At 41.2% G+C, this 24,106-nt stretch overlaps 1 protein-coding gene across 4 annotated transcripts; it reads left to right on the plus strand.

The window, feature by feature from the left end:
* Positions 1-9,716: 9,716 nt before the first annotated feature.
* On the plus strand, positions 9,717-22,158 carry CNBP (CCHC-type zinc finger nucleic acid binding protein). 4 transcript variants are annotated; one of them, XM_055343464.1, is made up of 5 exons: positions 9,717-9,875; positions 19,279-19,416; positions 19,515-19,607; positions 19,760-19,958; positions 21,157-22,158. In XM_055343464.1, exons 2-5 carry the CDS (start codon positions 19,293-19,295, stop codon positions 21,272-21,274), a joined length of 534 nt encoding a protein of 177 aa, XP_055199439.1. In that variant the 5' UTR covers positions 9,717-9,875; positions 19,279-19,292; the 3' UTR covers positions 21,275-22,158. The 4 variants fall into 4 exon arrangements, with proteins under 4 accessions (XP_055199439.1, XP_055199438.1, XP_055199441.1 ...); XM_055343463.1 differs by having other exon boundaries at positions 19,515-19,605; positions 19,755-19,958; XM_055343466.1 differs by having other exon boundaries at positions 19,279-19,395.
* The last annotated feature ends 1,948 nt before the right edge of the window (positions 22,159-24,106 follow it).

Here is a 24,106-nt window from a genome sequence, read left to right on the forward strand (position 1 = left end):
AGAAACTCCATGCTGAGCATGGAGCCCGATGCAGTGCTCTATCTTATCACACTGAAATCATGACCTGAGCCAAATTCAAGAGTCCCACTTTTTTTTTTAAGATTTTATTTAATTATTCATGAGAGACACAGAAAGAGGCAGAGACATAGGCAAAGAGAGAATCAGGCTCCAGGCGGGGAACCCGATGTGGGACTTGATCCCAGGACCCTGGGATCACCACCTGAGCCAAAGGCAGAATCTCAAACACTGAGCAACCCAGGCATCCCCAGTTTTTTTTATATTTTGAACATTAACCCTTTATCAGATATGTTATTTGCAAGTATCTTCTCCCATTCAGTAAATTGCCTTTTTGTTTTGTTGATTGTTTCCCTTACTGTGCAAAGCCTTTTTATTTTGATGTAGTCCTCAGTTTATTTTGCTTTTGTTTCCCTGGCCTCAGGAGACCTATCTAGAAAAATGTTGCTATGGCTGATGCCAGAGAAATTACTGACTATGCTCTCTTCTAGGATATATTTTTTCAGGACTTATATGTAGGTTTTTAATCCATTTTATTTTTGGTGTTAGAAAATGGCCCAGCTTCATTATTTTACCTGTAGCTGTCCAGTTTTTCCAGCACCATTTATTTGAAGACATTGTTTTTTTCCTCATTGTATACTCTTGCCTCCTTTGCCATAGATTAATTGACCATATAATCATAGGCTTATTACTGGGCTCTCTATTCTGTTATACTGGTCCATGTGTAATTTTTGTGCCAGTACCATACTGTTTTGATTACAGTTTTGTAGTGTATCTTGAAATCTGAAATTGTTATACCTCCAACTTTATTCTTCTTTCTCAAGGTTGCTTTGGCTATTCAGGATCTTTCGTGGTTCCATACAAATTTTAGTATTATTTGTTCTAGTTCTGTGAAAAATGCTATTGATGTTTTGGTATGGATTGCATTGAATCTGTAGATTGCTTTGGGTAATATGGACATTTTAACAATATTAATTTTTCCAATCTATGAGCATGTAATGTCTTTGCATTTGTGTCATCTTCAATTCCTTTCATTGATGTTGTATTTTGTTTTTTTAAATATTTATTCATGGGGCAGCCCCAGTAAGCTCAGCGGTTTACTGCCGCCTTTGGCTGGGGTTGTGATCCTGGAGGCCTGGGATCGAGTCCCACATCAGGCTCCCTGAGTGGAGCTTGCTTCTCCCTCTACCCCTCTCTCTCTCTCTCTCTCTCTCTCTCTCTCTCTCTCTCGTCTATGAATAAATAAATAAAATCTTTAAAAAATAAATATTCATTTGAGAGAGAACAAGAGCAAGAGAAAGAGCAGGGGAAGGGCAGAGGGAAAAGGAGAAGCAGATTCCCCACTGAGCAGGGAACCCGGTGTGAGGCTCAATCCCAGGACCTGAGATCATGACCTGAGCTGAAGGCAATGCTCAACCATTGAGCCACCCAGGTGCCCCTCATTGATGTTTTATAGTTTTTGAAAGTACAAGTCTAAAAAAAAAAAAAAGAAAGAAAAAGAAAGTACAAGTCTTCCATCTTTGGTTAAATTTATTCCTAAGTATTCTATTCTTTTTGGTGCAATTGTAAATAGTATTGTTTTCTTAATTTCTTTTTTTATTTTTATTTTTTTCAAATTTTTTTAATTTAAAAATTTATTTATTTATTTATGATAGTCACACACACAGAGAGAGAGAGAGAGAGAGAGAGAGAGGCAGAGACACAGGCAGAGGGAGAAGCAGGCTCCATGCACCGGGAGCCCGATGTGGGATTCGATCCCGGGTCTCCAGGATCGCGCCCTGGGCCAAAGGCAGGCGCTAAACCGCTGTGCCACCCAGGGTTCCCATCTTAATTTCTTTTTTTAAAAAGATTTTATTTTTAAGCAATCTCTGAACCCAATGTGGGGCTCAAACCCACAGTTCTGAATCAGGAGTCACATACTCCACCAACTGAGCCAGCCAGGTGTCCCATTTTATTAATTTCTTTTTAAAAAATATTTATTTTAGAGAGAGAGCACCTGAGCATGTGAGCAGAGGGAAGGGGGAGAGGGAGAGAAAAAGAAATCTCAAGCAGACTCCTGCTGAGTGCACAGTCCGAGACAGGGCTTGCTTGATTCCAGGACCCTGAGATCATTATCTGAGCCAAAACTGGGCCACCCAGGGCCCCCTTGTTTTCCCAATTTCTTTTTAAAAAATATTTTATCTATCTATCTATCTATCTATCTATCTATCTATCTATCTATCTATCTATCTATCCATCCATCCATCCATCCATCCATCCATCCAATTTTTCTATCCATCTAGAGAGGGAGTGCCAGCAGGGGGAGGAGCAGAGAGAGAAGAGAGACTCTGTATTGAGTGCATGGAGGCTGACAGCGGGCTCGATCTAACCCAGACACTACAACCTGAGCCGAAATCAAGAGTCAGCCACCTAACTGATTGAGCCACCCAGGTTCCCCTCATTTTCTTAATTTCTAAGAGGAAACTTTTGGAAGCAACCTGAATGTCCAGTGAGGGATGAATGGATAAAGAAAGCGTGTATGGAATATTATTCAGCCATATGAGAGAAGGAAATCCTGCGATTTGCGACAACATGGATGGATTTGAAGGGATTATACTAAGTGAGAGAAGTTAGACAAAGAATACAAATACTATATGATCTCACTTCTATGTGGCATCTAAAAAAAAAACAGGGGCACCTGGGTGGCTAAGACAGTTAAGCATCTGCCTTCAGCTCAGGTCATGGATGATGAGGTCCTGGGATGGAGCCCTGCGTCTGGCCCCCCACTCAGCAGGGAGTCTGCTTCTCCCTCTCCCTCTGCCCCTGCCCCTCTTTCCACTCATGCTGTCCCTGTCAAATAAATAAATAAAATCTTTTTTTAAAAAAAATAAAACCCTTATATATACACACAAACCAAAAAAATAAAAAATAGAAACTCATAGATCCAGAGAACAGATTGGTGGTTGCCAGAGGCAGGGGGAGGGTGGTAGGTGAAGTAGGTGAAAGGGGCCAAAAGGTACAACTTCCAGTAATAAAATAAGTAAGTCCTGGGGGTATAATGTACACCATGGTGACTGTAGTGAGTGATATATTCTAAAGTTGCTAAGAAAATTAATTGTAAAAGCTTTCATAATGAGAAAAAATGTGTAATTATGTATATGATGACTATTAAATAGATTTATCGTGGGGATCATTTTTCAGTATATACAAAGGTCAAACCATTATATTGTTACACCTAAAACTAATATGTTTTTATCAATTTTATCTTGATTAAAAATGCCTAAAGTCTGCTGCTTACTCTTAGCTGCTTCAGCAATAAAATAAAATATCTATGTGTGGATGTGAATGTAAGAGGAAATTTGATTACACAAATTAGGAAACAGTGTAACTTGTCTATTATATTATCATAATAAAATGAATGATGTTCTAGATGGTTACACTGCTCTCCTCATTAAGAAAGGTTAAATACAGTGTTGTAGAGGAGTTAAAGACTGGTAAGCACCAAACTGAGACTTCCCCTTGAGATAGATAGAAGGCTTGAAAGAGCTTGAAATGAGACTTTATTATACCATATGACATAACTTTAGTTGATGCCCTGCCATATACCACCTGAAAGTAATTGTGTACATCCCACCCTGTGAAAAACACTAGGTAAGGAGGTTGGTGCCTCCTACATAAATACATAGATCTTACCTAGAAGAAGTTATGCTTGAATCTGAGGTTTCTTTTTTAAAAAAATATTTTATTTATTTGAGAGACAGAGAGAGCATAAGCAGGGAGAGGGCCAGAAGGGGAGGGGGAAGCAAACTCCCTGCTGAGCAGGGAGCCTGAAGCGGGGCTTGATCCCAGTATGCTGGGATCATGATCTGAGCTGAAAGCAGATGCCTAACCGACCAAGCCACCCAGGCACCGCATGAAGTTTCTGTACTAACTAAATAAAACAGAGGTGAAAATACCCTGGATAATATGGCACATAATAATCTCTTGATGAATGCTGGCTGAATGTTTATGTGCAACTATGAAGGGCTATACAAAATGAAGTTATTACCCTAGCTTGCGTTGGTTGATAAAATGATAGTCCCTGATAGAGCAGGGCACGTCAACCTTGAAGAGAAAAGGAAGTTGGCCCAGATTGATTCAGGAAATCCCTAGGAAACTAGACGTGTATTTGAGGTGTCAAAAAGGAAGAAAATAAGAAGTACGGAGATCACATTAACCACCCCCTTTAGTTTAGTCCAGAGCTGTCTTTGAATTCTGTGCCACTCAAAGCAAACTTCATCTTGGATAAACGTTCAGCCTCAGAAGTTTGAGAGTCAGTTTCAGGCCCCTGAGAACTTTTATTGCATCAAGTGGGGAAGCTAGCCACTAAATAAAGGGAAGAAATTACTTCCAGTCATTCTTCAAATGCAATAGAAATATTAGCATTGCCTATTCACATGTCCAAGATACAGTCTTTATCTGTTTTAAATCAGCATAGAAAAGGAATGTCATGCGTTAGATGTGTCAGAAACTGATCTTAATAATATTTTACCGTGGCAAAACGCTTTGGAATTTGCAAAGCATCTTCCATTTGAATACCTTATTTAATCCTCACCATTACCCTTTGAAAATATCCAAAGCCTCTTTCTTTAACATTCATTTTGGTTTTTTGTTTTGTTTTGTTTTGTTTTGTTTTAAAGATGGTGGAGGTAAAGATCCCTGGGTGGCTCAGTGGTTAAGGGTCTGCCTTCGGCCCAGGGTATGATCGTGGAGCCCCGGGATCAAGTCCCTCATCGGGCTCCCTGCATGGAGCTTGCTTCTCCCTCTGCCTGTGTCTCTGCCTGTCTCTTTGTGTCTCTCATGAATAAATAAATAAAATCTTAAAAAAAAAAAAGAGTTGGATGCATAACCAACTGAGACACCCAGACACACCTAACATTTATTTGTATAGCATAGGTATAAATTTCATGCTCCTAGAAATCCTGATACTTGCCTATATTTTTTTTCCTGTGATTTACGAGGGGAAATTCTAAGAGACTTTGTCTATCAGTTTCTTCACAGGCAATAACCATGAACAATTGCAATGTTCTTATAAATAAACTAGTGAAGATAATTTTGGCCAGTGAATGTTTTATAAGGTAATTTATTGAAATGAGAGCTAAATTTGGAATTGTTAATTCAGCTATGCAGATTGTTTCACTGTAAGCGCCACGCCCCAGCTGAGACTCTCTGCAGATGGGAAAGACAACTCACTGAGCTCAGAAGGACAGCACTGGCTGTGCCAGCTCGTACAATCCACAGCTTTCTGGCCAGGATTGCAGAAGTGTGGCTTCCCCGTCAGTCAAAGGAGAAAGGATAGCAGCGGAGCAGAAGAGAAAGTTAAAAAGGAAAAGCCTCACTATTACCTGAAATTGCACTGATTTTGGTTTGTCCAAAAGCTATTTCCCCTTTCAAAGTCACTTTGTGAGCACTGACCATACCAGAATGATCAGCATTCTCTGTGGCTGGCTGAAGGGTGAGTCAGGATTCTAAATTCTGGCTGCAGTGCTAGGGAAAATGGAAACACCAGTGAAGGAGTACATCATGATGTCAGCAGTTTCCAAGGGCTGATTAAAATGCTGAAAATCATAGTTTTGTGATGCAATAAATGCATCTGAATGCCCTCTCGCCAAATGAAGCAAAGGGTTTGCTAAAGGCAAATCTAAGGACTCATGGCATTTGCTCACAAGCAGGCAGAAATTTTGATATGCTCTGCCTAGCATTGAACATGCCATTATATTGTTGGCATTTAACAGATGGAAAGGAGGCACTACAAAGTGTGGGGATTGCAGTAGTCTCCCCAAACTTTTGGTGGGTAGCCCTGAGTAACATTCCCTGAATGAAATCACTCTGTCTCTTCATCAATTATCCAAATCCAAGTTTCAAAAATTCTTTATCCATTTCTAAACTTTGCATCACATTGAGAAACAATGATCACCAAAATGTCAACACATACGATTTCATGTAACTGATAAAGGATTAGTATACCAAACATATAAAGAATGTTTTCAAATCAATAAGAAAAAGACAAACAACAAAATGAGCAAAGTCTGCCCTTCTCAAAAGAGGAAACTTGGACAACCTACAAATATATGAAGATGATGACCAGCCTCACTGCTAATATGATCCATATGAAGTTACTTTAAATGAATGTATCTGCTTTTCTTGTAAGAAAAAAATGGGTGGTTTTATTTTGAACCTTTAAGAACTATTTTCAAATGATGTTCTCTTGCCAGTTATTTTGCAGAAGTAGAGATAGTTTCAATTTGAGATCATAGAGGAGGAAGCCAACTGATGGAATGCTCACTAAATTATTAGTGTTTCATATTTTTTAAAAGATTCTATTTATTTATTCATAAGAGATACAGAGAGATGCAGAGACACAGGCAGAGGGAAAAGCGAGCTCCCTATGGGGAGCCAGATTCAGGACTTGATTCCAGGACCCCAGAATCATAACCTGAGCCGAAGACAGATGCTCAACCACTGAACCACCCAGGTGCCCCCAGTGTTTCATATTTTCCTTACCATGTTAGTATTCCCTATACTGTCACTTTAATGAGTCAATGGGAAATTGTAAGATTGGGTTTCAATAACTACTAGGAGGCTGGAAGCTTTGTATTTAAGCACATACTCTATCTCTGAAGCCTGCCCTGTCATTTATTCACTCTCTGCCCTTGGCGGCATACATGAATCTTCTGGAATTGTATTTCTTCACGGGATTAATAAAAGTACGTATCTCAATGAGGTTTTGTGTAAACTTATAAAGAGGTTATAAACAATGACTGGCATATAATAAGCACTCCATAATAATAAAAATCATAGATAACACTTTAATGGTAATTATGCTAAGCCCTGTTAAAGAAATTATATATACTACTAGCTATTCTTAGTATAACTGATATTTCGGGATTTAGCTTAGTAAACTATGTTTTAGCTTCAGAAGCAGACCGGAGTGGTGAAACAATTTTCACTTAACTTTAGTTGCATACTTTCCAAGTCAAGTCACAGAGCCTCTTTCCCTGTAGGCAGAGAAAACAGGACATGGAAGGATTTAGAAAAACAGATACGATATCATCTCCATTTGACAGCAGAATTTAAGGCATGTACTATGCAATTGGGCATTTTAGCGGAAATTAAGAGTTGGCAGGTATTGCTGCTCAACTGGTATTTTAAGGAATCCTGAATCATGCTGAATCATAGCATTTTAGCTGGTCCTCCTCAGGACACTTAATACTTTCTTATAGCCCATTACATCTTGCAAGATCTTCAAGGGCAAAGTCTATGTCTAAACTAGTCACGTTTGTAACACACTGCTGACCACAATATGTGTGGGTAGACTGGGTGAGACTGAACATTGGAAGGGAGGAGAGGAGAAAATACATTTCCAGGATAGGGACTCTTTCTTCATATATGGTTGGCAGTTTATCTTTTGAGTGGAGTGGCTTTTTCTTTTCTTATTTTCAAACATCTCTAGTGAGATAGGTGTACCCAAGGCCATATCCAAACACAAATGACTGTAGTTAAATTCCATCATAAACCTCTGGAGACAGAATGCCTCATGATCAGTCTGGTTCTGTTAATAGTAATAGTTATTACAGAAAGCTGGATGCCAGGTAGAAAAGAGCAATTATCTGTTACTACTCCTAGAGCTGAGAAGTGAAGACCACATTATGTTTCCATTCCTTCCACTTAAGTCTTTTGAAACCTACAGAAGAACATTATGCCCACTATTTCACACCCACCCTCTTTTTTTTTTTTTTTTAACATTAGGAACATTCTGTCCCTGGGTCTATAATAAATATCAAACATTTTATGTAGTATTGTGTTTGGAGTGATAAGTCAAAGTCAGACAAAAATAGGAATTTATGGTTACTATGACAATTTAACTAGTCCTCTTGGATGTACCCAAGGTGGACTTCCTCCATTTAGCCTGTTGCACTAATACTGACTCAATGCTTGGGCTTAGGAAATCATGGAATGATTAAGTGTCTTCAATTACCATCCTACTACTTACCTTGAGATATTATAAAGATTAATCTGTTAGGGAGGGGAAATCTGTAAAGCTGTGTAAGATTCTTGAGAATAAAATTCTGTAAGCACAAAACACTGTTTTATTATTGGTAACTGTGGTGTTATATAACTCAATACATAAACAGCTAGGCAATTCAATCTTACTGGAAATAGGACATTTCATACTGAATTCTAAAATATTTTTACTTTAGTTGTCTTGGTTTAAAAAAGCTTAAAAAGTCATTGGTCCTTGAAATAGTTCATTCACTCTTAGATAATTGCTAACCTTTATCAAATACTGTGTTGAGCACAGTCGCTAAATGCACTACCATGATTAAGTACTGGTGATCTGAATCCAGGTGTAATGCCTGATTCCTATCACCTGAGCTCTTAACCACTGTGCCTCCCCATAAACATGATTTCAAAAGTCATACAGCCTGGGGACTGGGAGAATTCAATGAGATGAGACTAAAGGCAAAGAACAGCTGGAGTCTTCACAGCTACTCACTGAATTAATGCTACAAACAAGGACTGTTCAGCAGTTTTAACATCGTAATAGATCTGTGCAATTAACTTCAAGTACCATGGTCATTAAAAGAATGAGAAGTAAATCTCCGGGATGTACCAGCCAACAATATGGGCTACATCCTAACCTTGAGGAGCATATTAAGCTTTAGTAGGAGACTATAGTTAATTTCAGGGCTTTTAGAGCTCAAGAGACTGGGGTACTTCTATTTTTTTTTTTTCCTGTTTCCAACAAAAGCTGTTCCAAGATGGCACTCACAATTCTAGAAAATTTTAGTTCACATTCAATAATTTACATTGTTTTCATCCTGAAAGAGTATCAATGACGACACACACAGTCTTTTTGGGAGAAGGTAAGGGATCCCAACCAGAGGCCGTTCCTGAACACGAGAGCCCGGCCCGGTGGCTCTCCTGGCACTTGCTACCCCAAGTTGCAGGATGTCATTCACCGACGTGTGAAGCGGTCCCAGGGTGTGTCGTGAGGCGGAGGGTCCCGGAGCCCTCCCTCCGCAGGCAGGTCCCAGCCCTCATCTGGGACATTTGGGGGGCAGATGGTCATAGGGAGCGGTGGTGAGGGTCTACCGTTCAGAGGTGTAAGCAGCGGCCATTCCAGGCTCTGCCTGGGTCACACAAAAACCAAAACAGAACTCGGGGCCCGGGACCCATGGCCACAGTAACTTGTTACTTGGAGAAGCGACTTTCCCCCGAACTGGGATGTGCGGATTAGAAATCGGGAACCAACTGACGAGCTCTAGGAACCGGGGCCGAGCTCGTAAAGCCAGTCCGAGCCACAAGCTTGGGGGCAAGCGCTTCTCCTGAGCCCCACAAGGGACCGGAATTCTCCCTGACCCCACGCTAATCACAGCCACTTCACGAAGACCTGCCCCCTGGCATCCCTCGGCGCCGGCTGCCGCGAGAGACCACCAAGGCCCGGACGACCCAAGTTCCCCGGCGTGGGGAGTGGCCAGGAATAGGGTCGGGGCCGGCGGTTCCGGGCGGGAAAGGCCGCGCGCGAGGCACGGCGGGAAAGGCCGCGGCGCGCGGAGGCCGAGGCCCGCCCCACGCCGCGCCGCGCCGCGCTGCGCTGCGCTCAAGCTGGGCGGCCCTCCTCGGGGGCGGCTCTGATTGGACGGCGGAACTCCGCGTGCTGATTGGCCGCGTGGGCGAGGCGGAGGAGAGCCGTGCGCAGCGGCGTGTGTGGGGCCGTGTGCAGACCCGCGTGTGGCGCAGGCAAGGACCCTGAAAATAAACAGCCGCTACCTTGTGAGCCGCCTTCCCCGGGCCCGCGTCCGAGTCTCCGCCGCTGCGGACCCGCTCAGACGCCGAAGGTGAGGGCCGGGAGCAGGGCCTGGTGGCGGGGAGCCTCCGCGGTGCGGGCGGTGGCCGAGGCGGACGGAGAGGATGGGAGCGGCTCGGCGGCGATGGCGGCCGCGCTCTGGCCTGCTCTGCTGCTGCGTCAGGCGGGAATCTCGGCTGCTGCAGCCGTCCCGGGTCCAGGTTTCCGGGCTGCCGCAGTCGGGCGACCCCGCCGCCCTTCCTTCCGTCTTGGGAAGCCGGGCCGCCGGGCCTCGGGGCCTCTCCCAGGGCCAGGCCGCGCCCCAGGCCGGGGCCTCAAGCGACGGCGGCCCGGGCCCGTGCGCCCTTGGGACTGAAGCGCTGAGACCTCTGGGGTCGCGGATGCGGGACGGAGGGGCGATTTGGCGGGAACTTACTGGGGGGAGGCTGCGGGTGGGGAGGGTCGGGGGTATGTCTGCAGGCCATGTGCTGGGGTCGGGGGCCCGGCGGGCCATGTGCCAAGGGTCCTGAAGGCGCGCTGGTCCTAGGGCGGGGGGATACTCCGCCAGAAGGCCTGCGAAGCCTCGAAATTCGTACTCTGCGTACCTGTTAGCTTTCCGATTCTTGAGTTCTTACCGTGGTTCAAATGTTGAGTTACTTCTCTTGACAGTGTAACTCGAAAAGGGGCAGATAGGACTGGCTTTCCGTGAATCAACGAAATTCAATCATTTCTTGGATTAATTAAACGGGTACAACTTAATCTAAAAATGAGACCTGAAAGTTAATGAGCCAGCCCCCGTCTAGATATTCCAAATGTGCAAGCCTATTTTAGGACGACATAATTGCCCACATTTGGTTTTGGGTGTTGATTTTATTATGGGTAAGGCTTATGCTTGTTGCCACATGTTAACCACATGGCCTCAGCCACAGGGCACTTCCAAAGGAAGTCGATACATCTGGTCTCGGAGGTCTTAGAAACAGAAAATACTGCTCAGTAGCCCTCTGTGACTTGGGATAGTGTGTTTCAGTCATTATCCAGAAAGACCCACAGAAAGAGTAAGAAGCCCAAGAGTCTGGATTACTCGTTTCTTTTAAGGTAAAGGGAGATTAATTTACATCCTCCTACCCCAAATTATTCGAGTTTTCAAAAAAACCTGTTTCTCCTTTCCTGTTGTTTGATCCAATTTTTGGAACATAACCAGTTACTTTCTGCATGGACGTGTTATCTTAATTAAGATAGCAACTTGTTACTCTTTTTGCTCAAGCACTATAAATTGCATATACGATTTTGAGGGTTCTTAAAAGATGAATGAAATGAAATTCCTACATCTTAGATTTTTTTCTTCTTCTGCAAAGCAGTCCTTCTCGAATGCTTAAAAATTACTCTGATCCTGGTTTAATCAAACCCCTACAAAATGCCACGTTCATAGGTACATGCTGTGTTTAGCTTGTTGAGCCTGATTCTTGTCTACAAGGAGCTCTCTGTACTGGAATAAAAAAGGAATAATTTATTAGATTCCCTGGGGCTGAATTAAGGACTTAAATTTTTTTCCAGATCGTAATTGTCGGCAACCGTTTTTTTTTCTTAAACTAACAATATATGTTTGTGTACTTATCTGCATATGTCACATTAGGAAACTTGGGTAAGTCTTGGCAAGCTAAATATCCGCGTTTCATACTGATGAGAGGTAATATATTTCAAACAAATATGGAGTCCGTAAAAAATATTTTGAGCCAAATCAATAGAAGACCAAAGGGCATTTATTACACTAGCATTTGAACAACTGGAACAGGCAGAGTAACCTCTTCTTTAAGGTATTATAAATGGGTTTTGCAAATGCCAAATGACTTTTTGGGGTATCTGTCTCTTTTAAAATCTAATGAAAATATGGTACAAACATGGGAAGTTATCAAATTGGTACTTAAAAGGAATAGAACCACAATTTGACTAATTGGAATGATTGGTCTGTTGGCTAAGCACTTGACCACAAGAGAGATTTTGCTTTTTCTTGCAGGAGTGAGAGTTTTAAAAAATTGTTGGCTGCTTTTTTCTTCCTAGCCTTCTGACAGTTAAGTGGAGAGCCAGAAGACTGATGCCAAGGCATCCTGGCCTGCTATGTGGAGAATGCTCTTTCCCTACTGTCTCACTTTAATAGAACTCCTATTCTGGCAGTGTCTGGTGCTGCCGCAGTAAGAGCATAATAATGAGAATTCCGGTAAATTGTGCACCATTTTCATGTTGTAAAAAACTGCTGGAGTAATAAAATTGAGAGCTTGTGACCACCCAAAATGCAAGTTGTAAGTAGATGGACTCTATTAATCAGTAGTATGAGAGTGTAGTATAGTGATCAGCTGCAGTGACTCCATAATTACAAATGAGGCTATTAACTAGTGGAATCAGATAGCCAGTGTTTGGATCTGTGGTGACACTCTAAGTACTACCACAGAGAAAGTTAAGAAAATCTATCTTGGCTTAAAATTCAGGAAAGCTGTATGATGGTATACTGTGAATAAGTTTATATATGGCTGTGGATTTTTAAAAAGTTTATCAGTTCTAGTTTCGATTTATCTAAAGAGAACAAAGACTTTTTACATTGAAAACGAATGTGTTTTTCAAAGTCTCCGATCTGGGCAGCCCTGGTGGCACAGCGGTTTAGCGCCGCCTGCAGCCCTGGTTGTGATCCTGGACACCCGGGATCAAGTCCCACGTCGGGCTCTCTGCGTGGAGCCTGCTTCTCCCTCTGCCTGTGTCTCTGCCTGTCTCTCTCTGTGTGTCTCTATGACTAAATAAATAAAATCTTTAAAAAAATAAAATTAAAAACGTCTCAGATCTTCAGTCTCCTTATCAGTAAAATGGGGACAAGAATACATAATTTGCAGGGTTGTAAGGATTATAGATAATGCGTTCATTAACCTTTGAGTCATACTAGATAGTTAGCTATTAAATTAAATCTCTTTGGGGGGTAATTATGGCAGGAGCCAGGATAAGAACCCAGAATTGTTCCAGTATTACACTGTGGTCTCCATTATTCTGGTCTGAATGCAAGTAGCGTACAGTGTAACTTGCTTCCCTCCTGTCTGTAGTTTTTTTATTTATCTTAAAACAGTCTGAAGTGTTTTAGGACCATGTTGGAACACTAAACTGATTTATTACAGCATCATGATGAGTAAGTACATTCAGGGGGCCAAATCTCCCCTATGGTCTGGATGTAGTTAGGTCAGCAATGTGGAGGAGTCAGGGATAACCCTAAACTTGAGGGAAATAACTAGAAAAATACAGTAAATACACACATCTATATTAGGAAAGCCATATAAAACAATAAAGATAGCCAGATCCATATCATACTTTGTTCCCACGACCCCCTACACTTGCCTGTCACTTTATTTTAGATATAGGGAGAGTTAGGGCTTTCTATTCATTGGAACTCCCATTGTTAGTCTTGTCAGTGTCCTGTTAAGATTTAAGTAGTTTGGTTGGGGGTGAATGGGTGACAGGCACTGAGGGGGGCACTTGACGGGATGAGCACTGGGTGTTATTCTGTATGTTGGCAAATTGAACACCAATAAAAAAATAAATTTATTATTAAAAAAAAGATTTAAGGGATCCCTGGGTGGCGCAGCGGTTTGGCGCCTGCCTTTGGCCCAGGGCGCGATCCTGGAGACCCGGGATCGAATCCCACGTCGGGCTCCCGGTGTCCCACGTCGGGCTCCCGGTGCATGGAGCCTGCTTCTCCCTCTGCCTGTGTCTCTGCCTCTCTCTCTCTCTCTCTAGGACTATCATAAACTAACTAACTAACTAACTAAATAAATAAATAAATAAATAAATGATTTAAGTAGTTTACTGGCTTTGCTCTTAGTATCAAAAAATGTGGAAAAATTACATTGATGAAGACAAGTTAGTATAACCAATAATGTTTGGGTATCAATTCTAGGATTTAATCCTAGATGAGTATAAAATAGACTCTTAATTATATACTGGCCCTCTCAGTAAATTTTCAAGCAGTATCTTGACTGCCTTACTGCTGTGTTCCTACATTTCTTTGTGTGGTTTGTGTCATGCAAATTTGGTAGACAAAAAATGAAGTGGAAACATACCTGATGTCTGTTGCAAATATGAAATCATTTGGCATTCACCCATTTTTCTTACCTCTTCTCCAATCCACTCAGGAAGTAGACTTTATGAGATGGGAAACTTGAGTATAAGCAGTTTGCCCTCTTCTAAACTTGTTCTGTAGGCATTGCATGGGGGGGCGGGGGGGGGTTTCTAATCCACTTGTAAGCAATCTAACTTAATTGGAGTGGAAAGGAAAGAATAAGCAGAAGACATAAGCCCTTAAAGGTTTTTAAGTTGAGCATCTGGTAAGGACAAGACACCTGGTAACAATTCTCATCACAGATCAATTTTATCTTTTCCTGATAAGGACAGACCTCAAGTGTCTGAGGTAACAGCACAGATGGTTCAGTGGTTAACCCAGGTTTAGCTATTAGGATCCCCAAATCTTTTTACTGTCTGATGATAACATCAGTGTAGATACAGCGATGATTGCTAAAGCAGCAAAAGGAAGAAAATAAATGCTCACCTGCCTGGCAACAGTGGAAAATACAGCATTTTGTCTTTTTTAAATTTTTTTTTTTTTAATTTTTACTTATCAGCCCCGGTGGTGCAGTGGTTTAGCCCGGAGACCCGGGATCGAGTCCTGCATCGGGCTCCCTGCATGGAGCCTGCTTCTTCCGCTGCCTGTGTCTCTGCCTCTCTCAATCTCTCTCTCTCTCTCTCTCTCTCTCTCTCTCTCTCTGTTTCTCATGAATAAATAAGTAAAATCTTAAAAAATACATATTAGGTCTAGTTGATTGTGAATTCTTGGAGTAATAGGATTTTATTAGATAATCCAAAATAAGCATTCCTGAATTTAGATAGATAGTCCATCCTCAATGAGTACATAATTTGGGACGTCTGGGTGGCTCAGCGGTTGAGCGTCTGCTCTCAACTCAGGATGTGATCCTGTGGTCCTGGGATCGAGTCTCCCACATCAGGCTCCCTACATGGAGCCGCCTCCTCCCTTTGCCTCTCTCCTCTCTCTCTCTGTCTCATGAATAAATAATCTTAAAAAAATGAGTACATAATTTAAAAATATTTTGTGTGTGTTTTTTTTTTTTAAGATTTTATGAGAGAAAGGGGATAGGAGGGGTAGCGGGAAAGGGGGAACAAACTCCCCACTGAGTGGAGAGTCTGACATGGTACTTGGACCTGATCCCAAGGATGCTAGGATCATGACCTGAGCTGAAGGCAGATGACCAAATCACCTGAGCCACCCTGGTGCCCCTATGTTGTTACTTTATTATTATTGTTTTTAAAGATTTATTTGACAGAAAGCAAGCAAGCACCAGCTGGGGGAGTGGCAGAGGGAGAAGGAGAAGCAGGCTTCCTTCTGAAATGGGGGAGCCGGATGCAGGGCTCAATCCTAGGATCCTGGGATCAGACCTGAGCCAAAGGCAGACGCTTAACCGACTGAGCCACCAGGGGGCCCTCCTACGTTGTTACTTTAATGGTGCAGTAATTCTTGTCATAGCAAGAATTGAAGTGGTGTTAGTACTTGGTCAGATTGGGTTGGGTCTGTACAAGAAACAGTTTGTTTCAGCAAATGACTATTAGTTGCCCCCCCCCAAGCAGTTAAAATACTGAGTATAACTGCTACTGAAAGGATAATTATATGGGGTGTTGTGATGATTGAAAGGTGAATTACTTGGTCTCTGCCTTCAAGGAATATGATAAAAGTCAATATGGTAGTGTCAGACAAATACTAATAAAGAACTATGGGTTTTGAGAGTTCCAGGCTGAGATGTGGTCAGATTCTTTTATAAGAGTTGGCATTTGAGTTGGCTGTTGAAGGTTGGAAAACGTTGTGACAGGTGGAGGGGGCGGAGGCAGGACAGTGCGGCAAAATTCCAGCCAGGAGTAGTCATAGGCAGAATCACAGACTCATAATTCTCAGCTGTCTTACCTTACTGCCTCTTCTTTTCTTAGAGATGGCATATAGCTCTCTAAAGATCTTTTAACTAAATACATTTGTATATAAGATGAATATTAGGATGGGAACCTACTTCTAGGATAAGTGGCAGGACTCTAAAACATTGTGGGAATTGGTTGGTTTAATGTTACTGAAGAAATAAATATCACAAGGGACTCGGAAAATGTAGAATAGCTAAATGATTGGCTTGGCCAAAGCGGGAGAAGACAATGGAGAAACAGTTCATGAATAATCTACCTGTAGATTAATCAGTTCTTAAGTAGTTTTTTATTTTTTTTAAAGACTTTATTTATTCATGAGAGACACACAGAGAGGAAGAGGCAGAGACACAGGCAGAGGGAAAAGCAGGTGCCATGCAGGGAGCCGGACGTGGGACTTGATCTGGGTCTCCAGGATCACGCCCTGGGCTGAAGGCAGCACCAAACCACTGAGCCACCTGGGCTGCCCCTTAAGTAGTTTTTTTTTTTTTTTAATTTTTTTTTATTTATGAGAGAGAGAGAGGCAGAGGGAGAAGCAGGCTCCATGCACCGGGAGCCCGACGTGGGATTCGATCCCGGGTCTCCAGGATCGCGCCCTGGGCCAAAGGCAGGCGCCAAACCGCTGCGCCACCCAGGGATCCCCCTTAAGTAGTTTTTAAAATTCATATTACTGTGCTGAAAATAAATCCAATTACCTGTTGACTTTATTCCACTGATAAACATGATGATGTGTTATAATGCATTTCTTTTGTACTTTATTAAATAAGGTCTTTTTAAAGCAGCAGTCTAAAGGGAAGATTGCCTAGAACCATCGTTTCTTTAGCTTTAGAATGTATAGGACTGTCATATTTTGTAAAGCATAAGTGTCTTGTTCATTAATATGTATGTGTATATAGTTCTATAATTTTAAGATTGAGAGTGTATGTGTGAGTGGGGGAAGAGGGGAGCAAGGAGAGAGAGAGAGAGAACCTTCAGCAGATGCCCTGATGAATGTGGAGCCTGATGCAGGGCTTCATCTCAACCTGAGATCATGCCTCAGCTGAAATCAAGACTTAGCTGCTTAGGGATCCCTGGGTGGTACAGCGGTTTGGCACCTGCCTTTGGCCCAGGGTGCGATCTTGGAGACTCAGGATCGAATCCCATGTCAGGCTCCCGGTGCATGGAGCCTGCTTCTCCCTCTGCCTATGTCTCTGCCTCTCTCTCTCTCTCTCTCTCTCTCTCTCTCTCTCTCTCTCTCTATCATAAATTAAAAAAAAAAAAAAGACTTAGCTGCTTAACCAACTGAGCTACCCAGGCACCCCTCTTGTTTAAATATTAAGTGATAAACTACTCAGGACTTGTCAGATTGCCTGTATTACTTTGTAAAAAGAAGTGATCACTTCTCTGCAAATAACTCATTGACATCAGTAGTTAAATGTGCTTAAATTGGTCTGGCTATAAACTAGAGAAGGTGCAAAAGGAAAATGAGGGTGGAGGGGAGGACAAAGTACTATAAACTGCTCTTTTCTGTGATTTTTTTTGTTAAGATTTTATTTATTTATCATGAAAGACACAGAGGCAGAATCATAGGCAGAGGGAGAGGTAGGCTCCATGTGGGATTCGATCTCAGAACTCTGGGATCACACCCCTGAGCCAACCAGGGGTTCCTCTTTTCTGTGACTTTTTAATTACTTTTCACCCTAACTCTTCTCTCCGGTGGAAACTAGTACTTAATATGATTTAGAAGGCTAATACCAGTAAAAGAAAGCCAATGTAATCTCATTATTTTACAGAAATACATTTTTAATCTTCATTGGGTGTTTTCTTTTTTCTTCTGACTAGAAATGTGCGTTATGCATCTGAAACAACTATTTTTAAAGATTTGTTTGAGAGACAATTGGGGGGAGGGGTAAGAGGGAGGAGAGAATCTTAAGCAGACTCCCAGCTGAGCATAGACTTGGATGCAGGTCTTGATCCCAAAACCCGCAAGATCATGACCTGAGTCACCTAGGCACCCTAGAATCTATGGACTCTTGAGTATTCTGTGCAGGTACCTGCCTCTACTTCCCTCATCCCCCTTTTTTGGTAATGTGTTTATATGCCAAGTGGCAAGAATTGATAGAAAGATCCCTTTGAAAACTTACCCTGAATCTGATTGCAGAGACTTGGGATAAGTATTGAGTTCTTTTGAATATTTGACAATGGAAACTTTTGAAACTGAACTTTAGCTTCATTTTTAGTTACTAGATTCTCTATAACTTAGTGATGAACCGGTTACTGAAAGGATGATTGGGAGGGGGGCCTTGGCCATTTTACTGTCATTTGAGTTTGGTGCTGTGGTTGATTTGGATAATTCCACTATCCAGTCTTACTCAGTTGAAACAGTATCTTTTGCTAGATCATGGTGCTTATGGCTTTGAGAAGATAGTTTAAAAAGTTGGTGTGCCATGGCTTGACACTGGAAATAAGGGTAAAAATATTCGGATGTGGAAGTGTGGAAATGTAAAGATTAGATTGTTCTGAGCTAGTTTGTTTTTTAAAAACCACTTTCCTAGGAGTTTCTCCTACAACATTCCATTCTATTCCAGGAATAGTTCCTGTTTATTTTTAGATTGTTACATAAGAAGTGTAAAATTCATTTACTTACTGGGAGATTTGCCCTCCCTCCCCCATTTTTAAATAATACCCAATAAAGGAATCTATTGTGAAGTTCCAAGTAGCCTTGTTTTAAATGTAAAAACTACAGGAAAATTTAAAGAATAAAAGAAAAAAATGGTCCTGGTGCTTTAGATACTATTAGCACTTTGGTGTGCCCTTTTGTTGTTTTTCTAATATTTTTTGCCATACGGTATTCTCCAGAGAAAATTTTTACGTGCATTTCTTATAATATACCTGCTGTAAAGAGTGTGCAAACAAGTGTTGTAGTATAGCTAGACACTGTTGGACGTTAAAGTTAGAAATAGTTTCTCTTTACCTACCCCTCACTTTCAGAGTCCATACTACAGCTGTGTTGTTTTGAGCTATTTCCGATTTTATGACCATTAAATAACTTCCAGTTGCCCAAAATAAAGTTTACTGGCTTGTAACCATGAAAATATGTCTACAAATTAGACCTTGAGTAATATGTTACTATTTCTAATAATGGATGTGCATTAATCCTTTAAATTCTACCACCCCATTATAACTGAATTAGCATTTGTATTAATCCGTATATCCATAGTCTTAATGGTTTTTTAAAAATCACAAATTGTATCAAAATACATGTTTTACCTTTTTTTTCCACTTCTAATATATTTCTTAATAGGTATGTAAGCCTACAAGTACATAGTTGTGTGGCTATTTTTCTAAGCAAGGTATATGCTAATAAGCTTCATCCCCCAGAATAATTATCCAAAAATACACTAAAAGGGCAATAAAAAGCTAAAAGTAATTTCAATTAGTTTAACATTGTCATTTTTAATATTTTGAAGATCTAACTGCAGCCATGAGCAGCAATGAGTGTTTCAAGTGTGGACGATCTGGCCATTGGGCCCGGGAATGCCCTACTGGTGGAGGCCGTGGTCGTGGAATGAGAAGCCGTGGCAGAGGTGGTTTTACCTCGGATAGAGGTATTTTTGTCGAATAAAAAATTTTGAAGTGCTTCAGTATCTATTAGTGTCAAGACTGGTCTAATTAGCCAAATTCTTTTTGTTTCTGCCCAAAATAGGTTTCCAGTTTGTTTCCTCATCTCTTCCAGACATCTGTTATCGCTGTGGTGAGTCTGGTCATCTTGCCAAGGATTGTGATCTTCAAGAGGATGGTAAGTATTTAACACTTCATTTTCATACCCTTCTAGAACTTGGAGAGGTGAGCCTGTGCTACTGCTGCACATAGCATTGGAAAAGACTTTTTAAAACAACGTTTTGTAAAGGTTTTATAGTCTTGGTCTGCTTCTTTTCCTTATTGTTGAAGCCTGCTATAACTGCGGTAGAGGTGGCCACATCGCGAAGGACTGCAAGGAGCCCAAGAGAGAGCGGGAGCAATGCTGCTACAACTGTGGCAAACCAGGCCATCTGGCTCGTGACTGTGACCATGCTGATGAGCAGAAGTGCTATTCTTGTGGAGAATTTGGACACATTCAAAAAGACTGCACCAAAGTGAAGTGCTATAGGTAAGTTGTTAGGGTGTTGGCTGGAGGAAGGCTCATGGCAGAGATTATTTTAGAGGTGAATTAGCTATAAATGGACTTTGTGGACCAGTATTCAGTGGAAGTTCGTTTTGACCAGATGATACTAATTTTCAGCATATATAACCAGCAGTTTGTCTATACATCAGTTACTATTTTGCCAGTCATGGTTTGTGGCTTATGACAGCTGAAAAACTTACACAGCTTTGGAATTTTTAATATTTTAAAAATAAGAATGTTAATGCTGTACTTCGGAGTTTTCAGAGACATTGTAGAAAACTATAAATAATTCACATATACAAATTTTTTGTCCTACAACCTGAAATCCTTGTGGATGTGACATAAGATAAAATGTACATATTTAAGCTGTAAAATTTGGTAAATGCCAGTGAAATCTTAAAGATTAATTTGTATAAAGGTACAACATCTTGGGGCGCCTGGCTGACTCAGTCAGCAGAGAGTGCGACCCTTGATCTCAGGGACATGATTTTGAGCCTCATGCTGAGGGTAGGGATTACTTAAAATAAAACTTAAGAAGGATTCCTGGGTGGCTCAGCAGTTAAGCATCTTCGGCTCAGGGCATGATCCTGGAGTCCCAGGATTGAGTCCCACATTGGACTCCCTGCATGGAGCCTGTTTCTCCTTCTCCCTGTGTCTCATGAACAAATAAAAAAAAAAAAAAAAAACTTAAAGAGAAAGGTATGTATTGGCCAGTGTTATTACTGTTTGCAGTGGGAGGGAGAGAGAATCTAAAGCAGGTTCCATACCCAGTACAAAAGTGGGTCTGGGTCGCAGGGCTCCATCTCATGACCCTGAGATCATTACCTGAGCCAAAATCAGGAGTTGGCTGCTACACTGAGCCACCCAGGAGCCCCTATTTTTAGTGTTTTGATGTTAGTGGATCTCTTGGGGTAAAAATTTTAATTTTATGGCTTAGTTTGCACAATTGAGTACTTTGTTACCTAATTCCTCCTTCCTGCTCTTAGTGGAGGGGTTAATGAGACTGTCCAGAGGGGAAAAAAGCATTGCTTCACCGATCATTGCATTTTGTTACCCAGTTACTACTGTTTCTACAGTCACTATTGTTTCAATGCAGCTTTACGTTTTCTGGGGACATTGTGAAAACTCACTGTCCCTCTTTCTTTTCTTTCTTTCTTTCTTTTTTTTTTTTTTTTTTTTTTAGGTGTGGTGAAACTGGTCACGTAGCCATCAATTGCAGCAAGACAAGTGAAGTCAACTGTTACCGCTGTGGCGAGTCAGGGCACCTTGCACGGGAATGCACGATTGAAGCCACAGCTTAATTATTTTCCTTTGTCGCCCCTCCTTTTTCTGATTGATGGTTGTATTATTTTCTCTGAATCCTCTTCACTGGCCAAAGGTTGGCAGATAGAGGCTACTCCCAGGCCAGTGAGCTTTACTTGCCGTGTAAAAGGAGGAAAGGGGTGGAAAAAAAAAAACCGACTTTCTGCATTTAACTACAAAAAAAAAAAAAGTTTATGTTTAGTTTGGTAGAGGTGTTATGTATAATGCTTTGTTAAAGAACCCCCTTTCCGCGCCACTGGTGAATAGGGATTGATGAATGGGAAGAGTTGAGTCAGACCAGTAAGCCCGTTCTGGGTTTCTTGGATATGTTCCCATGTAGGAGGTAAAACCAATTCTGGAAGTATTTATGAGCTTCCATAAACAACTTTAATTTTAGCATAATGATGGCCTTGGATTGTCTGACCTCAGTAGCTATTAAATAACATCAAGTAACATCTGTATCAGGCCCTACATAGAACATACAGTTGAGTGGGAGTAAACAAAATAAAAAGATGTGTGTTAATGGCTGTGCGAGAAAAATCGGGATAAAGGCCTAAACAGGAACAACTTCATCACAGCGTTGATGCTGGATATGCATAAGGTGATGGCAAAGGTTTAGAACACATTTTTTTCAAAGTCTAAATCTAAAACCCAGAGTAAACATCTATGCTCAGAGTTAGCATAATTTGGAGTTATTCAGGAATTGCAGAGAAATGCATTTTCACAGAAATCAAGATGTTATTTTTGTATACTATATCACTTAGACAACTGTGTTTCATTTGCTGTAATCAGTTTTTAAAAGTCAGATGGAAAAAGCAACTGAAGTCCTAGAAAATAGAAATGTAATTTTAAACTATCCAATAAAGCTGGAGGAGGAAGGGGAGTTTGACTAAAGTTCTTTTTGTTTGTTTCAAATTTTCATTAATGTATATAGTGCAAAATGCCATATTAAAGAGGGGAATATGGAGGACTAAAAGCTGACAGTTTGGACTTTTCTTTATGTACTAACTCAGTCATGTCTTCAGTAATGTAAAATAGCTATTTTAAGGAAGCAGGCATTAGATACTTTGGTGTCCCATTTTGCAGGGATACAAAAGATTTAAGTCTCTCTGTAATCCATTATAATGCTGCCCTTTAGCTCTGTTCATTCTTTTTTTTTTTTTTTTTTTTTTTAATTTTTATTTATTTATGATAGTCACAGAGAGAGAGAGAGGGGCAGAGACACAGGCAGAGGGAGAAGCAGGCTCCATGCACCGGGAGCCCGATGTGGGATTCGATCCCGGGTCTCCAGGATCGCGCCCTGGGCCAAAGGCAGGCGCCAAACCGCTGCGCCACCCAGGGATCCCAGCTCTGTTCATTCTTGATTGCCATTATTATATTTTAGCATTTAATATTTTTCTTGGGCTTCACAAGGTTCTGAGATGTTAGATTGCATATTTTTCCAGGATTTGTTCTGAAGTCGGGATGGAACTTAGAAATCACTTGGATTAATGAATGAATTCGCTTTATTCATGAGTTAGTGGAAACTTGCTTGAAAAATGTACAGCTACGTAGGGTCTAGAACCTACTTCAAGAATCCCTCCAGCCCTATGTCCTCTTTTTTTGACACCCCCCCCCCATACTCACCCTATAGTTAGTAGCTATGCTTTCCTGACTTAGTTTATTTTTTTTTTGTCCCTTTTCACTGCCATGTGATTCATTCACATTGGATATACTGGGTTTTTCATCCTTATGTAGTCTGGTCAATTTGTGATCTATACCATTGCAGGGTTAAGATGTTGGTGTCTCAACTGTGCTGTGCCAGTTCCTACTTTGTCAATTCTTTTTTTAAGGAAAGGTTTTCTTCTTCTTTTTTTTTTTTTTTTTAAAGATTTTTATTTATTCTTGAGAGAGACAGAAAAAGAGAAGCAGAGACACAGGCAGAGGGAGAAGCAGGCTCCCTGTAGGGAGCCCGATATGGAACCCGATCCCAGTACTCCAAGATCACGCCCTGAGTCAAAGACGCGCTCAACCGCTGACCCACCCAGGCATCCCTACTTTGTCAAATTAATAGTGAAAAGCAGGCAAAAAAAAAAAAAAAAAAAGTGTGAGGTCATGAAATGTTCTTTTTCCTCATGAATACATGTTAACAAGTTCCTTTGTCATTTGATATTTGTATTGAGCAAATGGTATGTGTCAGATGTTAACTAAGCATGTTAAATATCTTGATAATTTTGTTTCTACTATAAATACAAAACAGCATAAGAGAAGACCTATTTTCAGAGGCATCACTGTTAAATGTAGTCAGACTCAGGTTTGGGGTTAGTGCACATGCGGTTATTTTCCCCCAAGGTTTCCAGCCTCAACTTGGAAAACCTAATGAGTGAGATATTTAGAACTGCTTTGCTTCACACAACTGTTCCTTGTGCTGCATTTGTAGTACCTAACAGCCTTTTGTTTCAAACCCTTTGATACACATAACTGAGAGCCTATTCACAGGCCACATAAGTGTTCTTATATAAGGTTGCATTTAATTGTATTGACCTTGATTACTGAGCAAATACAACGTGAAAATATGTGTATTCTAGGGAATTCAGGCTAATTGCTGAGAGCCAGTGAGCAGTTACTGTGGCAGTTATTTTTTTTAAGATTTGTTTTTTTATTGGAGTGGGGCAGAAGGAGAGAATCCTCAAAGAGATTCCCTGTTAAGTGTGTTGCTTGATGCTGGGCTTAATCCCAGAACCCTGAGATCATGACTTGACCTGAAAGAGTCAGATGCCCAGCCAACTGAGCCACCCAAGTGCCCCGTTAAGACTTGGTTTTAAGCAAATTTTCAAAAACTTTTCAGATAG

Source organism: Nyctereutes procyonoides, unplaced genomic scaffold, assembly GCF_905146905.1.
Source record: "Nyctereutes procyonoides isolate TBG_1078 unplaced genomic scaffold, NYPRO_anot_genome, whole genome shotgun sequence".
Taxonomy (NCBI): Eukaryota; Metazoa; Chordata; class Mammalia; order Carnivora; family Canidae; genus Nyctereutes; species Nyctereutes procyonoides.